Source organism: Erpetoichthys calabaricus, chromosome 2 (assembly GCF_900747795.2).
Source record: "Erpetoichthys calabaricus chromosome 2, fErpCal1.3, whole genome shotgun sequence".
Classification (NCBI taxonomy): Eukaryota; Metazoa; Chordata; class Cladistia; order Polypteriformes; family Polypteridae; genus Erpetoichthys; species Erpetoichthys calabaricus.
This window is the reverse complement of record NC_041395.2, coordinates 5027016-5047041: the sequence shown is the minus strand read 5'-3', so window position 1 is coordinate 5047041 and position 20026 is coordinate 5027016. Positions and strand designations below refer to the sequence as shown.

The 20026-nt window shown below is 42.1% G+C and overlaps 1 protein-coding gene across 1 annotated transcript in view; it reads left to right on the top strand.

The window, feature by feature from the left end:
* wdr11 (WD repeat domain 11) overlaps positions 1-20026 on the top strand; it is a 95931-nt gene that overhangs the window by 50950 nt on the left and 24955 nt on the right. The window contains exons 6-7 of the mRNA XM_028825604.2: positions 4724-4889; positions 17890-17992. Coding sequence (XP_028681437.2) covers positions 4724-4889; positions 17890-17992 — 269 coding nt within the window. The remainder of the gene's footprint in view (positions 1-4723; positions 4890-17889; positions 17993-20026) is intronic.

Below are 20026 nucleotides of genomic sequence, written 5' to 3'. Positions count from 1 at the left end.
GATAGTCCAGAGATCTGCATGTTGAATGGGAATGTAATGATAGTCCTACCAGTAGTTCGTGGATTGGTGAAGATGAGTGGACGGGTTCAGGAGTGCTCCTTTCCTCGCAGGATGACCATAAATGCACTTATAGTCCTCAATGTCAAGTCAAGTCAAGAGTATTTATTGTCATTTCATCCATATACAGTAGTACAGCATACAGTGAAATGAAACAACGTTCCCCCAGGACCATGGTGCTACATAAAACACAGGACAACGAAGAATCCATGACACATAACATAAAAACACATAATATATTACAAGGTGCATGTGAGTCAAATGTGCAATCACTGCAGAACAGAACACAGATATCAGTCCGGTCCATGAGTGTTCAGGAGTCTGACTGCTTGGGGGAAGAAACTGTTCCACATTCTGGTGGTGAGTCCCCGAATGCTTCGGTACCTTTTACCCAATGGAAGGAGTGTAAACAGTGAATGTGAGGGATGTGTTGGATCGTTCACAATGCTGGTGATTTTGCGGATGCAGCGTGTGGTGTAAATGTCCATGATGGAGAGAAGAGAGACGCCAATGATCTTCTCAGCTGTCTTCACTATCTGTTGTAGGGCTTTGTGATCCCTGACTGTGCAATTTCCAAACCAGACAGTGATGCAGTTGCTCAGGATGCTCTCTGTGGTTCCTCTGTAGAATGTTGTTAGAGTAGCTGGTGGAAGATGGGCTTTCCTCAGCCTATGCAGGAAGTAGACCCGCTGCTGGGCTTTCTTGGCTAAAGAGCTGGTGTTGTGGGACCAGGTGAGGTTCTCTGCCAGGTGGACACCCAGGAATTTGGTGCTATTGACGACCTCCACAATTGAGCTGTCAATGTTCAGTGGCAGATGGTCACTCTTAGTCTTCCTAAAGTCAACAGTCATCTTCTTTTTTTGTCTACATTCAGAGACAGGTTATTGGCTTTATACCAGTCTGTTAACTGCTGCACCTCCTCTCTGTATGCTGACTCATTGTTGTTGCTGATGAGACCCACCACAGTCATGTCATCGGCAAATTTTATGATGTGACTAGAGCTGTGCGTTGCTGCACAGTCAGGAGTCAGCAGTGTGAACAGTAATGGACTGAGCACACAGCCTTGAGGGGCTCCAGTGCTCAGTGTGGTGGTTCTAGAGATGTTTCCAATCCTGACTGACTGAGGTCTCTCAGAATCCAGTTACAGCAGGCTCAGCTTTTCCGTCAGCTGCTGAGCAATGTACACAGGCAGACGGCAGACAATCCAGACCCCAACCATGAAACAATCCAGGACGAATAAGTACAGGTAACCCAAAAGAAGGCAGACAGACAGGAAATTGAAACGCAAATTACAAAAAAAACTCTTTTTCTTTTGGTCACCGGCCCCCTTTTTAAAAGTCGCGCTGACCTCCTTTGACCCCAACAGCCCCTGCACCCTCAGCAGAAGACCAATCAGAGCCACTACAGGGACTGCAGGGAGTTGCAGTTTCAAATTCTAGTAGCACCGCTACAACCTGTGATAATACAGATTGTGTCATGGCTGACTTTATATTAGCTTGCATCCCGTGTTATTAATGTCATCCTTGCTTTTATTCCAGTTGTATTTTTTTGAATATTTGTGAAGCACTTTGAGCACGAGAAAGGTGCTATATAAGTAAAATGTATTTATTATTATTATTATAACACAATGCCATAAGTTCAGGTCTGATTGCTAGCCCGCTCAGTGTCTATATAGAGTTTGCTTGTTCTCCCAAGTGTACGTAACTTCACCTGTTGTTTTATAGCTGGATATTCATAAAGTGTGTCATCAGGGTCTCTCAAATGTTAAAATCAATTTATCTGCATGTGCTGTTAAATGGCGTCCTCCCAGGTTCAGCCCGCAGGAGCTTCCCGAGTTTGCATGTTTGTTTATTAAGTGAATGATCTGAGATGTCAGTATTTAACATAAAGAGTGTGCTTGTAGAAATGCACTTTATACATGGGAAAAATTTAATCTCTATTACTGTTATTAACAACAACAATATTTATTTCTGTCGCACGTTTTCATACAAATGATGGAGCTCAAAGTGCTTTTACAAGATAAAAAAAGAAAAAATTATAAAAATAAAATTAGGAAACACTAATTAACATAGAAAGCATAGAACATACTGACGCAGTTCAAGGAAGTCCAATCAGGTGTCTTAAGGCCGATACCAATCACGGATTTCATGTTACTTGATTGGCTTTTTTGTTCCCTTTCTCCTCTTAAAAATCTTTTTACACTAAATGTCTGTGTAACCAGACCCATAAAAGCCTTGTGTCCTATATTAAAGTGTATTTGTATAACTAAACTACATACCACAGTTGTTAACTGTTCATTTTTATTAACAAAATGAAATTCTGTAGGCTTATTGTTCAGGGGCCATAAAAATACTAAATTAAATCAAATTTTCTTAAAATACTTTATCTAGTAAAACTGTGTATAAAAATATGTATCCATAATACATATGGTATAAAAGAAAATAAAATGCTTCTCATTAATTATAAGCTGTCATATTGAAACAAGGCTTAATTTAAAGAGAGAAGTTTTCACCATTACTCTAACAACAAAATAACGTGTCACACAGTAATTGGCACTGGTAATTACATGCTGCTTAAATGTAAATATGACACACAGCAACAAATAATAAACACAGTATAAATCTATTAAAAAAGATTCAAATGTATCAAAGTTATTCATCAAGAACACACAAGAGTAACCTGTCTTAACAGATTTATAAGTCAGTCAGTCATTTTCTAACACAGGGTTACAGGGGTCTGCTGGAGCCAATCCCAGCCAACACAGGGTGCAAGGCAGGAATAAACCCCTTTGCAGGGCGCCAGCCCACCGCAGGGCACACACACCCACACACCAAGCACACACTAGGGACAATTTAGGATGGCCAATGCACCCAACCTGCATGTCTTTGGACTGTGGGAGGAAACCGGAGCACCCGGAGGAAACCCACGCAGACACGGGGAGAACATGCAAACTCCACGCAGGGAGGACCCGGGAAGTGAACCCAGGTCTCCCAACAGCAAGGCAGCAGCGCTACAGCTGCACCAATGTGCTGCCCAGATTTATAACTAAAAGTTACATTTTGCTGTTAACCTAACAAGCCTTCTGTTTACTAAGCAGCAATTTCAAAATCATCTTTATCTTTTCTTTTTCCAATTAGAAATGTAAGCTGCTGTATTTAAAATAAGCTTGCTGTCCAAACTGAAACTGTGTCTGTTTTAATTAAAGAACAAAAATATCCATCCATCCATCCATTTTCCAACCCGCTGAATCCGAACACAGGGTCACGGGGGTCTGCTGGAGCCAATCCCTGCCAACACAGGGCACAAGGCAGGAACCAATCCCGGGCAGGGTGCCATCCCACCGCAGGACACACACAAACACACCCATACACCAAGCACACACTAGGGCCAATTTAGAATCGCCAATCCACCTAACCTGCATGCCTTTGGACTGTGGGAGGAAACCGGAGAGCCAGGAGGAAACCCACGCAGACACGGGAAGAACATGCAAACTCCACGCAGGGAGGACCCGGGAAGCGAACCCAGGTCCCCAGGTCTCCCAACTGCGAGGCAGCAGCGCTACCCACTGCGCCACCGTGCCGCCAAGAACAAAAATAAAATGATCCAAATTAATTAAAGTAGCATTTCTTGGCTGTTTGTCTAACTGTGCAGTTAACTTCTCTGACAGAGAAGCAGGGAGTCATTTTTTGCGATTGACCAATGTACAGATGACCAGTTTGAGTCTTTTTAGTGGAAATTAGCCGATTTAGATTGGCAGCAGATCCCTAAAATAAACAAAGTAAGAATTCCCTGAGAAATATGCACTTTGCAAGTTTTGAACTGAGTAGATGACATGTAGTCTGCATCCGGAGATATCAAAAATAAATATAAGAGTATATGTGTGCAGTGATCTTACTGCTAGCAGAGGTAATCTGAAAAATGTAAGTAGAAAGCATTTTTGAAATTAAATAACCGCTTGCACTTGCAGGTTGAAGTATAAATGCTATCCGAGCACACTTGTTGTTATTTGATTTTTGCATTTTTCTGATTATATTGCAAGCCTTGAACTGTCACATGTCAGGAGACAACTGTGTTCTGTCACTGACAGTAAAATTGCATTTATTAAGATGACAAGAATGATGTACAGTTGGACAACTATGAAGAAACACCTGCAAAACTGGTTTAGTGAGTAATATGAAACTAATAAAAAGTGCCAAAAACTCAAGTTAATTGCTGAAAAACTAAAATTAGAAAGTGGTGAAAAGCTAAAACAAAATAAAAAATGAAATCAAAAGCTACATAAAAACTAAAGCTGAAAAATATCTTAAAATTAAAAAACACTGATAGAGCCCTGCAGTCTTGTGGCCTCCCTTGTGCCTCTTCCTTTTGAAACGTACTGTTCACGTTGGACAGGTTTTTTAATATAAAGTAATTGATTTATTTTATGTACATTTTATGGTGGCACTAAGTTACTGTGTTTTGTTTGAAAAGTTCTCTTGATGTTCAGATTCCGGGTGTGGTAGCCCTGACAGGTATGTGAAAGCTAATACCCTTTAATGCACTTATTGGTCGTTGAAGTCCTTACCCAAAGCCCTGATGATAAGCTTGCATTGTGGGAGACACAGGATGGTGCAAAATCAGGATATCCCAGCCTCTCATTGTCAAGGTCTTTACTGTTCCCTTGCAGTGCCGAGTCTGTGACCCTCAATGACTGCCTGCAGTTGTCCTACATGCCCTCTAAGAGGAACCACATGCTACTGCTGTACCCCCGAGAAATCCTCATCCTAGACCTGGAAGTGAATCAGACTGTGGGCGTGGTGGCCATCGAGAGGACGGGCGTACCCTTCATACAGGTCTGTATACCTAGGGCTTCAACCCGTCATGCCCTTAAAAATCTTTCTGAAATTGAGATTTAGCAAGCAGAATCCCAGACAGAGTGAGCTTTTTTCAGACATAGCCTACGAGGAAAATCAAACATTCAGTCTCTTTGAAAATCAATTCAGTGTTTAAAAAAAAACCACACAGACGCACAAAATGGGTTCAGGAGAGTCGAAATTCCTCAGTTGTTGGTGAAACACCTGCTGCCCCTACCCACATTGCACGGCATACCCTTGGTGACAGTCAATGTTCTGCCTTCATTGATGGATGGCACTCAGATTTATGTTGCTGCTGTAAACCCTTAGCGTAATGCTTGAAGTGTTTCTTCTTTAATGAGAACTCCTCACTTACTCAAATCTAAGCCTTACACGTCAAAAACCAATGATTTATGGTCACAGATTTAGAGGATCATTAAGAAGAAAAGATGCCAGGCAGAACAAGACATTGGGTCACAGGTTTTATTTATTGCACAAAACAAAGTGAACTAAGAGTGGGTGGCATGGCCAAAAATCCAAATCACGGTATGACCTAATTAGATGGCTTCAGTGGATAATGGCATAATGCACTTGCATATACCTTTTGGACTGAAACATATTTTCTTCAGAAATAACATGAATCTATCATTAGTTGCGCACACGTGTGCAGTTATGAAACACCTAAAAAGTTTAGGGGTTCACATAATAGAGAAGATTTTTTAATTAGGAGATGAAAAAGGGTCAAGGGCCTGACAAATCTTAGTCCACATAGAAAAATGGATCAGAAAACTAGGAGGCCAGAAAATAAAAGTGACAAATCCAAATTGAGGAATCAAGAAGATCTTTCCAGAGACACCCTAAAGCTAAGACACCAAAAATTGTGCACCGCCATCTTATATAGGTGGTGTACTGTGATATAATGTGATGCATGACTTCCATGTTGTCTTGTGGGGCCAGATGTGATTCTCAAATGAGCACAAATATTTGGGGACAACTCACTAAAATGTTTGTAGTAAACAGTATCGAAATCTGCCACTGAAAAGGCCACACCCACTGGGTATCTTTTCAAAAACCCTCACCCAGTCCATGCATTTTAAATATTGAGGATTGCAATGTCCAATTTGTGCTCATGTATTAAACAACTACATATACAGTGGGGCAAAAAAGTATTTAGTCAGCCACCAATTGTGCAAGTTTTCCCACTTAAAAAGATGAGAGAGGCCTTTAATTTTCATCATAGGTATACTTCAACTATGAGAGACAAAATGAGATAAAAAAATCCAGAAAATCACATTGTCTGATTTTTGAAGAATTTATTTGCAAATTATGGTGGAAAAAAAGTATTTGGTCAATAACAAAAGTTCATCTCAATACTTTGTTATATACCCTTTGTTGGCAATGACAGAGGTCACGTTTTCTGTAAGTCTTCACAAGGTTTTCACACACTGTTGCTGGTATTTTGGTCCATTCCTCCATGCAGATCTCCTCTAGAGCAGTGATATTTTGGGGCTGTCGCTGGGCAACACGGACTTTCAACTCCCTCCAAAGATTTTCTATGGGGTTGAGATCTGGAGACTCGCTAGGCCACTCCAGGACCTTGAAATGCTTCTTACGAAGCCACTCCTTCATTTCATCTTCAATGCCCTTGCTGATGGAAGGAGGTTTTCACTCAAAATCTGACGATACATGGCCCCATTCATTCTTTCCTTCACATGAATCAGTCGTCCTGGTTCCTTTACAGAAAAACAACCCCAAAGCATGATGTTTCCACCCCCATGCTTTACAGTAGGTATGGTGTTCTTTGGATGCAACTCAGCATTCTTTCTCCTCCAAACACGACGAGTAGAGTTTTTACCAAAAAGTTCTATTTTGGTTTCATCTGACCATATGACATTCTCCCAGTCCTCTTCTGGATCATCCAAATGCTCTCTAGCAAACTTCAGACGGGCCTGCACATGTACTGGCTTAAGCAGGGGGACACGTCTGGCACTGCAGGATTTGAGTCCCTGGCGGCGTAGTGTGTTACTGATGGTAACCTTTGTTACTTTGGTCCCAGCTCTCTGCAGGTCATTCACTAGGTCCTCCCGTGTGGTTCTGGGATTTTTGCTCACCGTTCTTGTGATCATTTTGACCCCACGGGGTGAGATCTTGCGTGGAGCACCAGATCGAGGGAGATTATCAGTGGTCTTGTATGTCTTCCATTTTCTAATAATTGCTCCCACAGTTGATTTCTTCACACCAAGCTGCTTACCTTTTGCAGATTCAGTCTTCCCAGCCTGGTGCAGGTCTACAATTTTGTTTCTGGTGTCTTTTGACAGCTCTTTGGTCTTGGCCATAGTGGAGTTTGGAGTGTGACTGTTTGAGGTTGTGGACAGGTGTCTTTTATATTGATAACGAGTTCAAACAGGTGCCATTAATACAGGTAACGAGTGGAGGACAGAGGAGCCTCTTACAGAAGAAGTTACAGGTCTGTGACAGCTAGAAATCTTGCTTGTTTGTAGGTGACCAAATACTTATTTTCCACCATAATTTGCAAATAAATTCTTTAAAAATCAGACAATGGGATTTTCTGGATTTTTTTTCTCATTTTGTCTGTCATAGTTGAGGTATACCTATGATGAAAATTACAGGCCTCTCTCATCTTTTTAAGTGGGAGAACTTGCACAATTGGTGGCTGACTAAATACTTTTTTGCCCCACTGTAGTAACTTATAAAAGACCAGGGGCCTCATGCATAACACAGAGCGTAGAATTCACACTATAACATGACGTAAGCACAAAAGCGGAAATGTGCTTACGCACAAAAAAATCCAGATGCATAAATCTGTGCGAATGCCAACTTCCACATTCTTCCGCTCCATAAATCCTGATCAGCGTGAAAAGTAACACATGTGCACGCGCCTGCTGTCCCGCCCCAACTCCTCCCAGAATTACGCCTCTTTGAATATGCAAATTAATATAAGTAACCTTTAAGCTCAGCGTTCTGTGAAAAGACAATGGCAAAAGCACAAGGGAAAATAGAAGGATTTCAGCGAATACCAAGTGGAGGCAAAGAAAAACATACTATTTGTTGGTTTAAACAGTGATATAAACAACAAAAGGAAGACATAGAGTGTCGGAGAAACTCGAAAGCTCAAGTTCACAAAGTCACACAGTGCCCGAAGTAAAAAAGAACTTGTCACATATCAAAGTTGCCATGAAAAGGGGAGTAGTAGCCCACCGTCTGAGTGTCATATGAATGCCAATTAGGGTACAGAGAAAAAAAAATAGGCACACAGTGGGAAAAAAACATGAAATGTCAACTTTAATCTCTAAATTTCCACTTTAATCACGTAGTTTATTTTGTCATTAAAGTAGAACATCATAAACTTCATCTTAAAATCGTTTAATGTTTAGTTTATCAAATCCCATCGTAACTAAAGTAGCACGTTAAATGCTTTGTTTTGTATTTGATCTTCTATGTGCTCTGTGTGTGTCAATCACTACGTGCTTCTGGGCATTCTCTTCCTCTGACAGGACACAGAATCCATTACATTCGTGATATTACAGCTCTCTGAATAATTAAAATACTGAGATGTGTATGTGATATCATTTTCATGATGATAGGAGTTAAAACATGTTATTAAACATGGGAACACGCTGGCGCAGTGATTGTTCCTGTCTCACGCAAGAGGCTTGCTGCTCCATGAACAACCTTCGAAAAAATTACTTTTATTACAGCAGTACTGTCTCTTTCAAACATACTAACTGCCAATTCCTGTCCTAACTTTTCTTTCTTCAAATACCCAATCGCCACACAATCAGCTCTGTAATACACGTGAAACCATCTGTAAGCTTAGAACGCTGATTCTTCAAAACTTTTAAGGAACATTGAAATATCTTCGTAGTACATGTTTAATTATTCTATCCATCCATCCTTCCAGCACCAGCAAGAATACAGCGCGAGGCAGGAACAATCCGTGAATGGAGCGCCAGAGCCTCGCTAGTGCTGTCCACCGTGTCCTCACATGTTTAATTATTAACAATATAGATTATTTAAATGAAGTTAAAGTTTTATCTGTATAATATAATAAACTTATTTGCATTTCATCTTAAAAATGATATCATCATATGTAAATACGCGCTTTATAAAGTGGCCCAGGTCGTGCAATATTATAACTGTATCTCAAGTTTCCAGTGAGGTGATTGTACTTATAAGTACCAACAGTTCTAGAAGGAGCACTTGATGGACTGATTGAGTGCGTTTAGAGTTCTTGGGATGAAATTGTTTTTGAACTGCGAGGTCTGTACAGGAAAGGCTCTGAAGCGTTTGTCATATGAGAGCAGTTCAATAGACAGCATGGCTAAGGCAGCGTGTGCTTGATGCTGTATCCTGATAATTCTCTTTCTGATCAGCTGCTGCTTTGATTCACACTCAGATATAGTGATATAAATACTCCGAGTGGTGCAGTGAGAGTAATATGGAAAAAGATGATCCGCTGTGGCAACCCCAAACGGGAGCAGCTGAAAGAAGAAGAAGGATATGTAGTGAGAGTAACAACGCTAAAGCAGCTATTGTATTTAGAATAGTTTGACCATTCTGTGGACCATTATATTGTTACAGGTTAATTACAATCAGATGCATTAAATTAATAAACAATATGCGGTTAATTTCAGTGTATTTATAAAGCCACGTCAGGGATGTGGATCTAAAAAAGAAAGGGTAACCACACAGGAACAGTAGCACTGCTTTGACGCTGGGTGCCGCCAGTCTGCAAAACCGAGCGCAGAACTTCTGTACGCCAGGGTATGAGCTACTGTGGAAATGTGCGTGGCTTTACGCCAAGTTTAGGTTTTATACATCGCGATTTGAACGTGGAAACTTTCTTACGCAACATTTTTGTGCATACGCACCGTTTATACATGAGGCCCCAGGAGAAAGAAAAGAAACTAAAAAGTCTTGACACTGAGAGAAAATTTTAAAGTAAAATTCCAGAGCTCAGTACCTGACGCTTACTGATTATTTTATATATCATGTTGTCAACCACATCATTGCCTGCCATAACAGCAACAAATAGTGTTTAGAGAAACAATGTGGTCTATAAATATATCTATATATCTATATAAATATATCACTAATTCTCCCACTTTCCATATAGGTGGGAAGCTGAAATTTCATGTGCTCATTCCCTTGCAGTGTACTTACAAAAGTTAGGTATGTTTCATGTGCTATTGCAACACCCAAGGGGGGGGAAACGGGTGTAACCCCTAAACTGTATATATACAAAGGGGAAACCCCTCCTCACTATTTCTGCAACTTCCAATATACGTAGGAAGCCCAAATTTCCCATGCTGATCCTTTACACTGTACTTACAAATGTTAAGTATGTTTCATTTTGCGCCATGCCCCGTAATGAACTTTCAAAAATAACATCTTTTTGGTGGTTCTCACCATTATGCTGTAAGGAACTTTTGGAACTGACCTCTCCTTTTGGCTGTTTCATTCCTTATTTCCATTAACAGACAATTTATTTCATGGCAGAGACGCACAACGGCCTCTCCGGTCCCCCTTCCTTTTTCCGCACGACCGCTGTCCTCGCACTTACCACGTGGTTGGCTCCTTGCCTATATACATTAACAACATCCAGCGCTCATGTGCCTCCTCACTCGCTTCCTTACTTTTCTCAGCTGTTCGTTGTGCTCACTGCTCCCTTCTTCTTTACTCCACTGCTTCAAGCCTGTTATTGTTGGCCTTGGTTCACGTCTTCCTGCTGGTGACTCCTGCCTTTTTGTTTACTCCTCCGCTTCAAGGCTGTCATTGTTGGGCTTCCCTACTTGCTCACGTATGTCTTCCTGGTGCTGACTTCTGCTTTTCATTCCCTGCTCCACCTTTTCTCACCTTCCTTCGTACTTTCTTTCTCAACAGGTGCAAGTTTATCCTGAATAACATGTCTATTCCAGTGATCACCGTCGATCACAATTTCACCGACCCGTACCCAGTGGTTTCCATGCCCCGAGATTGTGCCTGGCTCCTCCATTCTCTCTCTTACTTACTGCATGGCCATATCAGTCTCAGCCTTGATAACCGCAGAGACATTGTGTGTTATGGACTGAATGACTGGGACAGGTTCAAGGTGTGGACTGATGACAGTACAGGAGACAATTATACTACACAGGACCACCAGAGCAGTGAAATGCTTAAGCTCTCAACCTATGGTTCTGCATGTGAACTGACAGCTGCTGTGGAATTGTTTCGTTGTCGCTTTCAAGTGTATAGAAGTGGAGAAATATTTTACACCTTTGGGCAACAGGGAATGCCTGTGAAACATCTTAGATTCACGGGTAGCGATTTGGGTAGTGGACGTCTTACAACATGGACACAAAGTTGTCAATGAAACCTGTTGTATCTTTACAATGGTTGACAAACGCAGAATGTGACTTGAACACAACACGTCCTCCAAATACGAACCTGATTGAAAGAAATAATGATAATCAAATCCTTGATGACAGCAACACTCATAACAGTGACAAAACAATTACATTAACAATCATGTTACGTTATTTTTAAAATGTTTCCTTTTCTTTTTCATAACGTCTTTGACATACTACTTCTCTAGTGCGAAGCGCAGGTATTTTGCTAGTTGAATTATATATTGTATATTTTTAACAACTCACTTAATAGCAGGTTTATACCCGGGTGATCCGGATTTTTCCCACAGTCCAAAGACATGCAGGTTAGGTGCATTGGCGATCCTAAATTGTCCCTAGTGTGTGTGTGTGTGTGCTCTGCGGTGGGCTTGGCACCCTGCCTGGGTTTTGTTCCTGCCTTGCGCCCTGTGCTAGCTGGGATTGGCTCCAGCAGACACCCGTGACCCTGTGTTAGGATACAGCGGGTTGGACAATGACTGACTGACTTAATAACAGTTCTTTTCATCTCCTTTTAACTGGATGTGGCGGCACATCATTTAGTCCATCCATCCAATTTCTTAACCCATTTATCCAGGACAGGATCATGAAGCAGCTGTAGCCTATCCCAGCAATCATTAGGCGCCAGGCAGGGACAATACCTGGACAAGGGCGCCAGTGACACCATTTATTTGAAGTGTAAAATATGCATTCTTTCTTTTTGCAGATGTAGCTGCCATTTCTTTCTGCCTCACATTGACTGTGACAGCGTCATCTTCGCTGAGAGTGACAGACACCTTGTGCAGCTGGCGGCAGTACACTTTTACCACTAGCCTAGTGATGTCTTTGAATGCAAAAGCATAATCTGGTTTTACAGAAAGCTTTTCCCTTTGAGACAGTTTTTGTGTATTTTTGTAAAGGATGACGCCCATTTAGATGTTTGACAGAGGTCTTTTTAAGAGATGTTTCAGCCATGGAGGGTTTATCCATCGTGACCACAGGTTTACTGTCAGTTGGACCAGATTAACAAGTGCACTGTCACTCTTCCCTGTTTAAATCACTGGCCCTCATAATGGTTTGGGTTGATTTAGAAGTTTCTAACTGTGTGAACCATCTCATTGCTCTCACGCAGATTTAAGCCAAATTCATTTAAGGTTGTCTCCTGGTGAATTTTTTTACACATCTGCAAGACTATTGTGGACGCTTGGGGTAACTGTTGCCCCTTAAACCCAACAGACAGACACATAGGACACAGGGTAAAAGCACCAAGAAGATATTTATTTAACTTTTCTTCTTGTATAGTGCCCCTACGCACCACAGCCACAAACAAACAGGTAAGTAATAATCAATAATCAGCACAACTCTCTGTCTCCTCCACACCTCCCAGCCCCACCCGACTCCGGCTCCCTTGTTGGGTGTTCCACAGTCCTTTATATAGTTCTTGACCCAGAAGTGCTTCTGCCTTTCTGTCCATGTGACCTGCCAGCACTTCCGGGTCAGGTGGAGAATATAAGTTTTTAATCAGTCTGGATGTACTTTGGGGTTTCCGTCCTCATGATCGGTTAGTACTTCTGGGCTAGGTGAGAACTTAGTCTCCCACGATCTTCCCACAGCATCCCCTGATGGTACCCAGCAGGGCTGTGTTGCCGAACTCCATGTCCCTTAGTGCCCTGAGGGAATCCGGGGCACCGCTGCAGTCCAGGGAAGCTGCCATTTAGCATCTTGAGGGATGCAGAGTCCTAGAAAAGCTGCCTTCCCCCATCCTTCCATCGATGGGACATCCTGGCCGGGTTGAGCTACCAGCCGTCTCATACACTGTGTAACTATCGACAGGCATAGAAACCATAATCAGGAAAGAAAAAGGCGTAAAATGTTGATTGTAGTAAACAAAACACAATGTTGGGGCCTACAAATCATAAATGTATCATTAAAGGCCCCTGGCACAGTATACAAACACAATGTTCTCTCGATGGATCTCGACCTCTCAGCTCAAGTATAAAAGCTAGGGGCAGACAGACGCCATTGCTTTAGACTTTCTGTTGTATTCTTGGCCTGTAATGCTCTGTAGCATTCTAGGTGCCATCCACAGCTCCATAAAGCCCTGTAGTGTGTTTCAAGGTGTCTTGAAGTCTTACCATCTCCTGGGTTCTATCTGCTCCCAACCTCTTTGTGCTGTTCTTCTGAAAGGTGTACAGTGCCCATTGCTGGTGTTTTATTGTGAAGTCATTAGCACTGGCACAGTTAGCCTGATTTATGATTTGGAAGGCAGTTACGTCAGTGTCCTTAACAGATTTAGTTGTGTGCACGCCAGTCCGGAGGCAGCAGGTGCAACTTTTGTTCATAAAAAATGTGCAAGAAGGGTGCAGAATGCCAATGTAGTTAGTGGAAATGTAGATATCGGCAATGGAGTTGAGTTGGAGAAAGTAGGGATGTTCTGCTACTGAGGTGACCCATTGAGTGCAGGCAGAGGAGCAGGAGCTGCAATTATAGCGAGAGTGAAAGGGGTATGGAAGAAATTCTGGCCACTGTCATCCATTCTGACTATTTAAGGAGCCACTCTGGCATTGATGGGTAAAGTTGTGTGAGGAGTTGCATGGCCAACAAAAGTGGAACCTGAAAGATAGAAGGTGAGAACAGAGATGATAATGAGCAGAGGGATGTGTGGAGTGTCATGGAGTGCTGAGTCAAGAGAAAGCCTTGGCGTGGAGGCAATAGGAGAAATCGACTGAAGTGGTTTGGGCATGTGAAGCGAATGGCAGAGGACGATTGAGTGAAGATGGCCTTCAAGATATGGAGGTGGAGGAGATGAGGCCAAAGGAGACAGTGTTTGAGATGGTGTTAGGTGTTATGAAAAGAATGGGCCTCACCTCAGAGGACATCCAGGACTGCAAAGACTGGAAGACAAAGATGTGGGGTTATCTGGCTAAGTTGTGGTGAACCTGGAAAATGGCCATTAAACTGGTGATGATGATTACACTTCGTGCTGTGAAGGACAGTGGGCACTCCCTGCGGTCATCACTAACCCCACCCATTGTTCGAGTATTCATTGTGTTTGTCACACAGTGTGTCCTTGGAGGTTTGTTTTGGACCCGATCTGTGAGGCTCATGTAGACTGCGGTGATTGCACTCCTCCTACCCAGAACTGTCACTCGTTGAGGTTCTACCTGGGACTTCTCTGGTTCTGCTTAAGCGTAGGCCCTTCTGACTGTGCAAAGCAAGCATCTCCCAGAGATATATGGCAAGCGTAACCGCCTTCTTGATATGTTACTTATTTATTTTTGTGATCAATTTTGTTGTCTCCTAATTGCCTGTCTTCAGTGGTTTGTAACAGATGTTTGCTGACACCATAACTCTCTCTCCATCTCTCTAACTCAAACTCGTGCCTCGCGCTCCCCAAAGCCATCTTGAGGAGGAGAAAGGAAAAAAAAATAACAAACAAATGAAGCGCATATCCGGTCGAGCTCAACGGGAGGCCCTGGAGCTTCTCGCTGCCGATGTCTGCAGCGGGCCAGTGCCACGTGCACAGGGAGACGGCCTCCTGCTTTTAGGATTCTCATTAACTAAAAAGCAACACAGCACAGCGTCTCTGGGGGGCGCTCTTTGGTTCGGCTCTCTGCCGCTGTGCTCATTATAATGAGATTTTTTTTTTTGGCTAAAGTTACTTGTTTTGCTTAATGAACTCAGAGGGGACTCGGCGTTTCATCTACTCAACAAATAACTGTAGACATTTTATATGAATAAGCCTTGGCTGACCAGTGTTTATTTTAGTGTGTGTTCAGCAAGAATCCCCCTGAAATGGCAACTGCAATGTGTATTATGGGAAGAGAAGCACACAAGTGAGTCTTTAGGAATTTGTTACAGTTGGCCACAGACACAGAATTGTACAGAGAAGTCAAAACATGTGTGTTATGTCCTTTCACCCGTGCACATTTATACCCACTTAGCCAGTGCCAACTCTGCAGTCCTCAACGACCACGCGCACCCATAAATGGACTTACTGGACTGGGGTGAAAGCTGCGTGAAGGGAGTCCGGTATCAACTGGCACTGCTGACTGAACATGTGTAACCCTAAACTCTCAAGTCCTAGAGCGCCGCTCCCTCTTCATTTCTCTTAACTGGTAAGCTGAACACTTGAGACCTCCTTATTTGAGCCGTCATTTCAGTGCTTACATTGGTAACGTCTGGAACAAAATAAGAAAGCTCTGGCCAGTGGGGTCAACCACGTTGAGCCCTCCTGTGGAGCCCGGGGAGCAGAACAAGTAGTGCTCGGCATTACATTGTACTGAGCTCTCTCTCGAGGGTTAGGTTAACATCAAAGTCCTAAGCTTAGTGTCATGGATGTCATTTAAATATATTTTCTTAGTCACTCTGCAAAGGGTTTTGTGTGTTTGTGTATGTGTATGTGTATAAATATATATATATACATATTTGCAGCCACCTATGTAATATGCCCTGGCTGCAAATGGGTAAATGTTTGTGAGTTGTGACTGGTACAAAGTCCAAGACAGAATTGAATAAGAGAAGCAAAGATGGTGGCTTTAAAACCTGGGACCGGAAGTGACCTCATCATAGGTGCTAGAACCAGAAGTGACGTCATCATAGGCACCGAACACGGAAGTGACATCATCATAGGCGCTGGAACCTTGCGGGATTTCCTGTGGATGGTGTGCAGAGGATCGACAGAGAAAGTCAGTGCACTTCGCCACCCCCTGGTCTGGCGTGGAACTACCATTGTTCATGCCCTTTAGCTGCCTCTCAGGCGCATGTTTGTGACAATATATAATATATGACACACACACACATACAGAGTGCCCTGTAATGTTTGGGACAAGGAAACATTTTCTTTGATTTACCTCTCTGTTCCTCAGTTTAAAATTTCAAATTGAACAATTCAGGTGTGTGTGTATTGTGAAGTGTGGGTCACAGATTTGTACAAGAGAGAGAAGGAGGTGAGTCCAGGTTCCCAAAAAAAATTGGCTTTATTGTTGTGGAGACAGGAGCAGTTTCAAAGCATGTATTCAAACGTCACTCAAACACAGGCAGCATGGCAAGTGGGGACGATGACGTTGTCCTGCATTTGCTCCCTACTCAGATCAAACAAACAGAGCGGAGGAGACTGAAAGTGAGCACACAGCCAGGTCAGCAGCCGACTTTAAGTGTTCAACGCATGCAGTTTAAAATATCTAAATAAATAACCCTTATCAAGCTATCCTGCATTATCCATAACCACAATACGTAAGTACGTGTTTGTTTGCTATTTTTTTCCCAGTCTGTCCTGCTTTATGTTATTATCTTTCTTGATCTGAAAGGAAGTAGTCGCGAATGCTACAATGTGTGTTTTTCTGTGTTAAAGGAAATAGATTTATTTTGATTATAAGTATGGGTTTCACACCTCTATTAGAAGAAAAAATAAAGCAATGCAAAAGCACAGTCTGTAACACACTATATTTTATAATAAGTAACTATATAACAAATTTAGTTACTTTTTTGTAAGTAATGAGTAATGTAACTAAGTTACATTTTAAAATAATGTTTCCCAACACTGGTCCCTTATGAACATTTGCTTTCTGTATCTGGATATCATTCCTTGAACAACCTTCTTCTTCTTCATCTGCTTTTGTCAGCTGCTCCTGTTAATGGTCACAACAGCAGATCATCTTTTTCTATCTCTTTCTGTCCTCATCATCTTGTTCTGTCACACCTATCACCTGCATGTCCTTTCTCACCTTATCCATAAACCTTCGCTTAGGCCTTCCTCTTCTCACCTTGCCTGGCAGCTCTATCCTTAGCACCCTTCTCCCAAGATACCCAGCATCTCTCCAAGCCAGCACAATCTCGCCTCTCTGACTTTGTCTCCAAACCGTCCAACCTGAGCTGACCCTCTAATGTCCTCATTCCTAATCCTGTCCATCCTCGTCACACCCAATGCAAATCTTAGCATCTTTAACTCTGCCACCTCCAGCTCTGTCTCCTGTGCCACCGCCTCCAGCCCATATAACATAGCTGGTTTCACTACCGTCCTGTAGACCTTCCCTTTCACTCTTGCTGATACCCGTCTGTCACTAATCACTCCTGACACTCTTCTCCACCCACTCCACCCTGCCTGCACTCTCTTCTTCACTTCTCTTCCACACTCCCCATTACTCTGTACTGTTGATCCCAAGTATTTAAACTCATCCACCTTCACCAACTCTACTCACTGCATCCTCACCATTCCGCTGACCTTCCTCTCCAATTAAGGTTTAGACTCATTTACATTACAATGAAAAGCTTACTTTGAACTATGGGCTGACTCATGTCTCACTGTTTATTCTTTTGTTTCTGTTGCACAAAAACTGGTCAGTGAACTAACAGAAATAATATAATTTGCCAAGGCAAGTGATTAGTAAAACTATTTTGTATTAAAAGCTCAAACTCAAATGGAGGAGCTGAAGGAGGAGGTATTTTGCTCATTAGAGACTATGGTGTGGACTTGGTGTTATTGTGTCTGGGGACTCCGTTATCTATCTGTCTATCTGTCTGTCTGTCTGTCTGTCTGTCTGTCTGTCTGTCTGAGTGAGTGTGTGTATATATCTACAGAAGGTGCACGTCATGAGTTGTCCTTCTCTTTCTTTCAGGTCATTCCTTGCCGCCAGAGGGATGCACTCTTCTGCTTGCATGAAAATGGCTGCATAACTCTAAGAGTGCGGAGATCAACGTGCGCTCTGTCAGAAGAGTCCGGTAAGAAGTTGCTCGCTTCTTCACTGTTTCTGTGTCTTTTCCAGGGTCTTGAAATGGAGCTGCTCCTGGGTTGGTGAGGCAGGATCTGTTTGAGTCAAATGCTTACAGAAGAAATTTCTCAGTTCAGTAAAGTTTGTTTTAAAAGGGTTTAGTGAAGATTCATAGCAGAACAGTTCACAGAAAAATAGAGAAAAACGTTACACTTGCAGAATGAAAGGCAAAAGGAAAAAATGTTTCTTGTACAAACTTAACTTTTTCTTGTTAAATTTCAGTTGCTTTGTATACTTAAAAGTTGTGTTATTTTTCTATGGCAAACTTATACATGCTTTACTTATATGTTCTATACGTATGGCATATTCAATATGGTCAAAACAAATACTTTTATGGGATACAATGCATTCAGTAGGGCATGGTTTGAAACTGTGTACCCTCCATGCCTTCAGAGCATAGTTAGAGAAACAAGAAATAATTAGATTATTCCATTTCAGTTCAGCTTGTGCGGGTTATAATAGAATCTCCCATAAACTACGCATTAATATACAGGCAGGCATTTTAGCACAACAAAGGAAATACTTAACATAACCTTACTAAGTAACAAATGACTCTTACATTCACTTTGGGCCTTGTCAGAATGTCATGGACAGCCATCTCTTGGATGATGTGACGCTTCTCACTTCTGCTTTACTATCCTTGGATATAGGAAACCAAGCATCTGTAGACTGCACTGACGAAGCAGCGTTACGTACAGTTTTCAGTTAACAGGCCGATGTGAGGCGAGAGTGAGAGTCAAAGCCTGTATGAAGCTTCACTGAACCCTGCAATCCCCATAATTACACTGGACCCCGGGGCCTCCCTATGACTTAATATATATAGGTGTGAGTTGATAGGAGACCTGTAACTGGCAGAAACAAAGGCCGAGAGACATTGAGCACCTGTTGTGATTGAGAGGCTCACAAAACTCAAAAAGGGTATTAGTTTCAACAACTAGGCCTCAAACTCCAAGAAGCCCTAGAAACACAAAGTATGCCTGGCCCCGAAACTCTAAGGCAGTCTTGTGGCTTGTACACTCAAAAAGGGCAAAGTTTAGAATTCCCTAAAAGAGACAGGTGAACCATAAAGCAAATCTGTCAAAGAGGCAAAAATGCAGAATGTTCCCTCAAGATAGGAAACTCAAAAAACCAAATCTGCAATCCCAAGAAAAAGATTTTTGACAAGAGCAATAATCCATAAACTGGAGAATAATAATAATAATTCTTTGCATTTATATAGCGCTTTTCTCACTACTCAAAGTGCTCAGCAATTGCAGGTTAAGGGCCTTGCTCAAGGGCCCAACAGAGCAGAGTCCCTTTTGGCATTTGCGGGATTCAAACCCGAATTCGAACCTTCTGATTGCCAGTGCAGATCCCTAGCCTCAGAGCCACCACTCCGCCATAATCAGAATTAGAATCAGAATCTGCCTGAATCAATAGAGAAACATGAAATCCAGAAAAGACCAAAGAAATCCAAGAAGGGGAGCCAAGCAACACCAGCAGGAGAGCGCCTTCCTCAGTTTTTTGCTGAGGGTTTAGCTTGCTGCTCTTGTTTTTCCACATCGTTTTGGATTCCCGGTATATGTAAGTTCATGTCTTTTGATTCTCTGTTTTTTTTTAATGTTGCTTTTGGCTTTGCAGATGTGATTTTCTTCCCTATTGGTTTGCTTCATCTAAGCAACCATTTGTTACTTTTTACTGTTATTTTTTGAATCTCTTGTTCATAAACTCTTTACTTATTAAATACTAAGAGGCTTTTCTCCCTGCTCACTTCACTCACCAGCACCCGTGCCAGTGCTACACGTTAGCCTCCTTGCAGTTCTGCCGCTTACGTATGGGGATGCAGATGTACATTTTAAATAGATTTTTATTTTAATGGGAATTGTTACATATGCATAATAGAACTAACTATTTTACATTACAGCCAGTAATTACCCATATTAAAAAAAGAGTAAAACGTAATAATTTGAAAGTAAATTATGCTTCATGTTGTGTTAGAGGTATT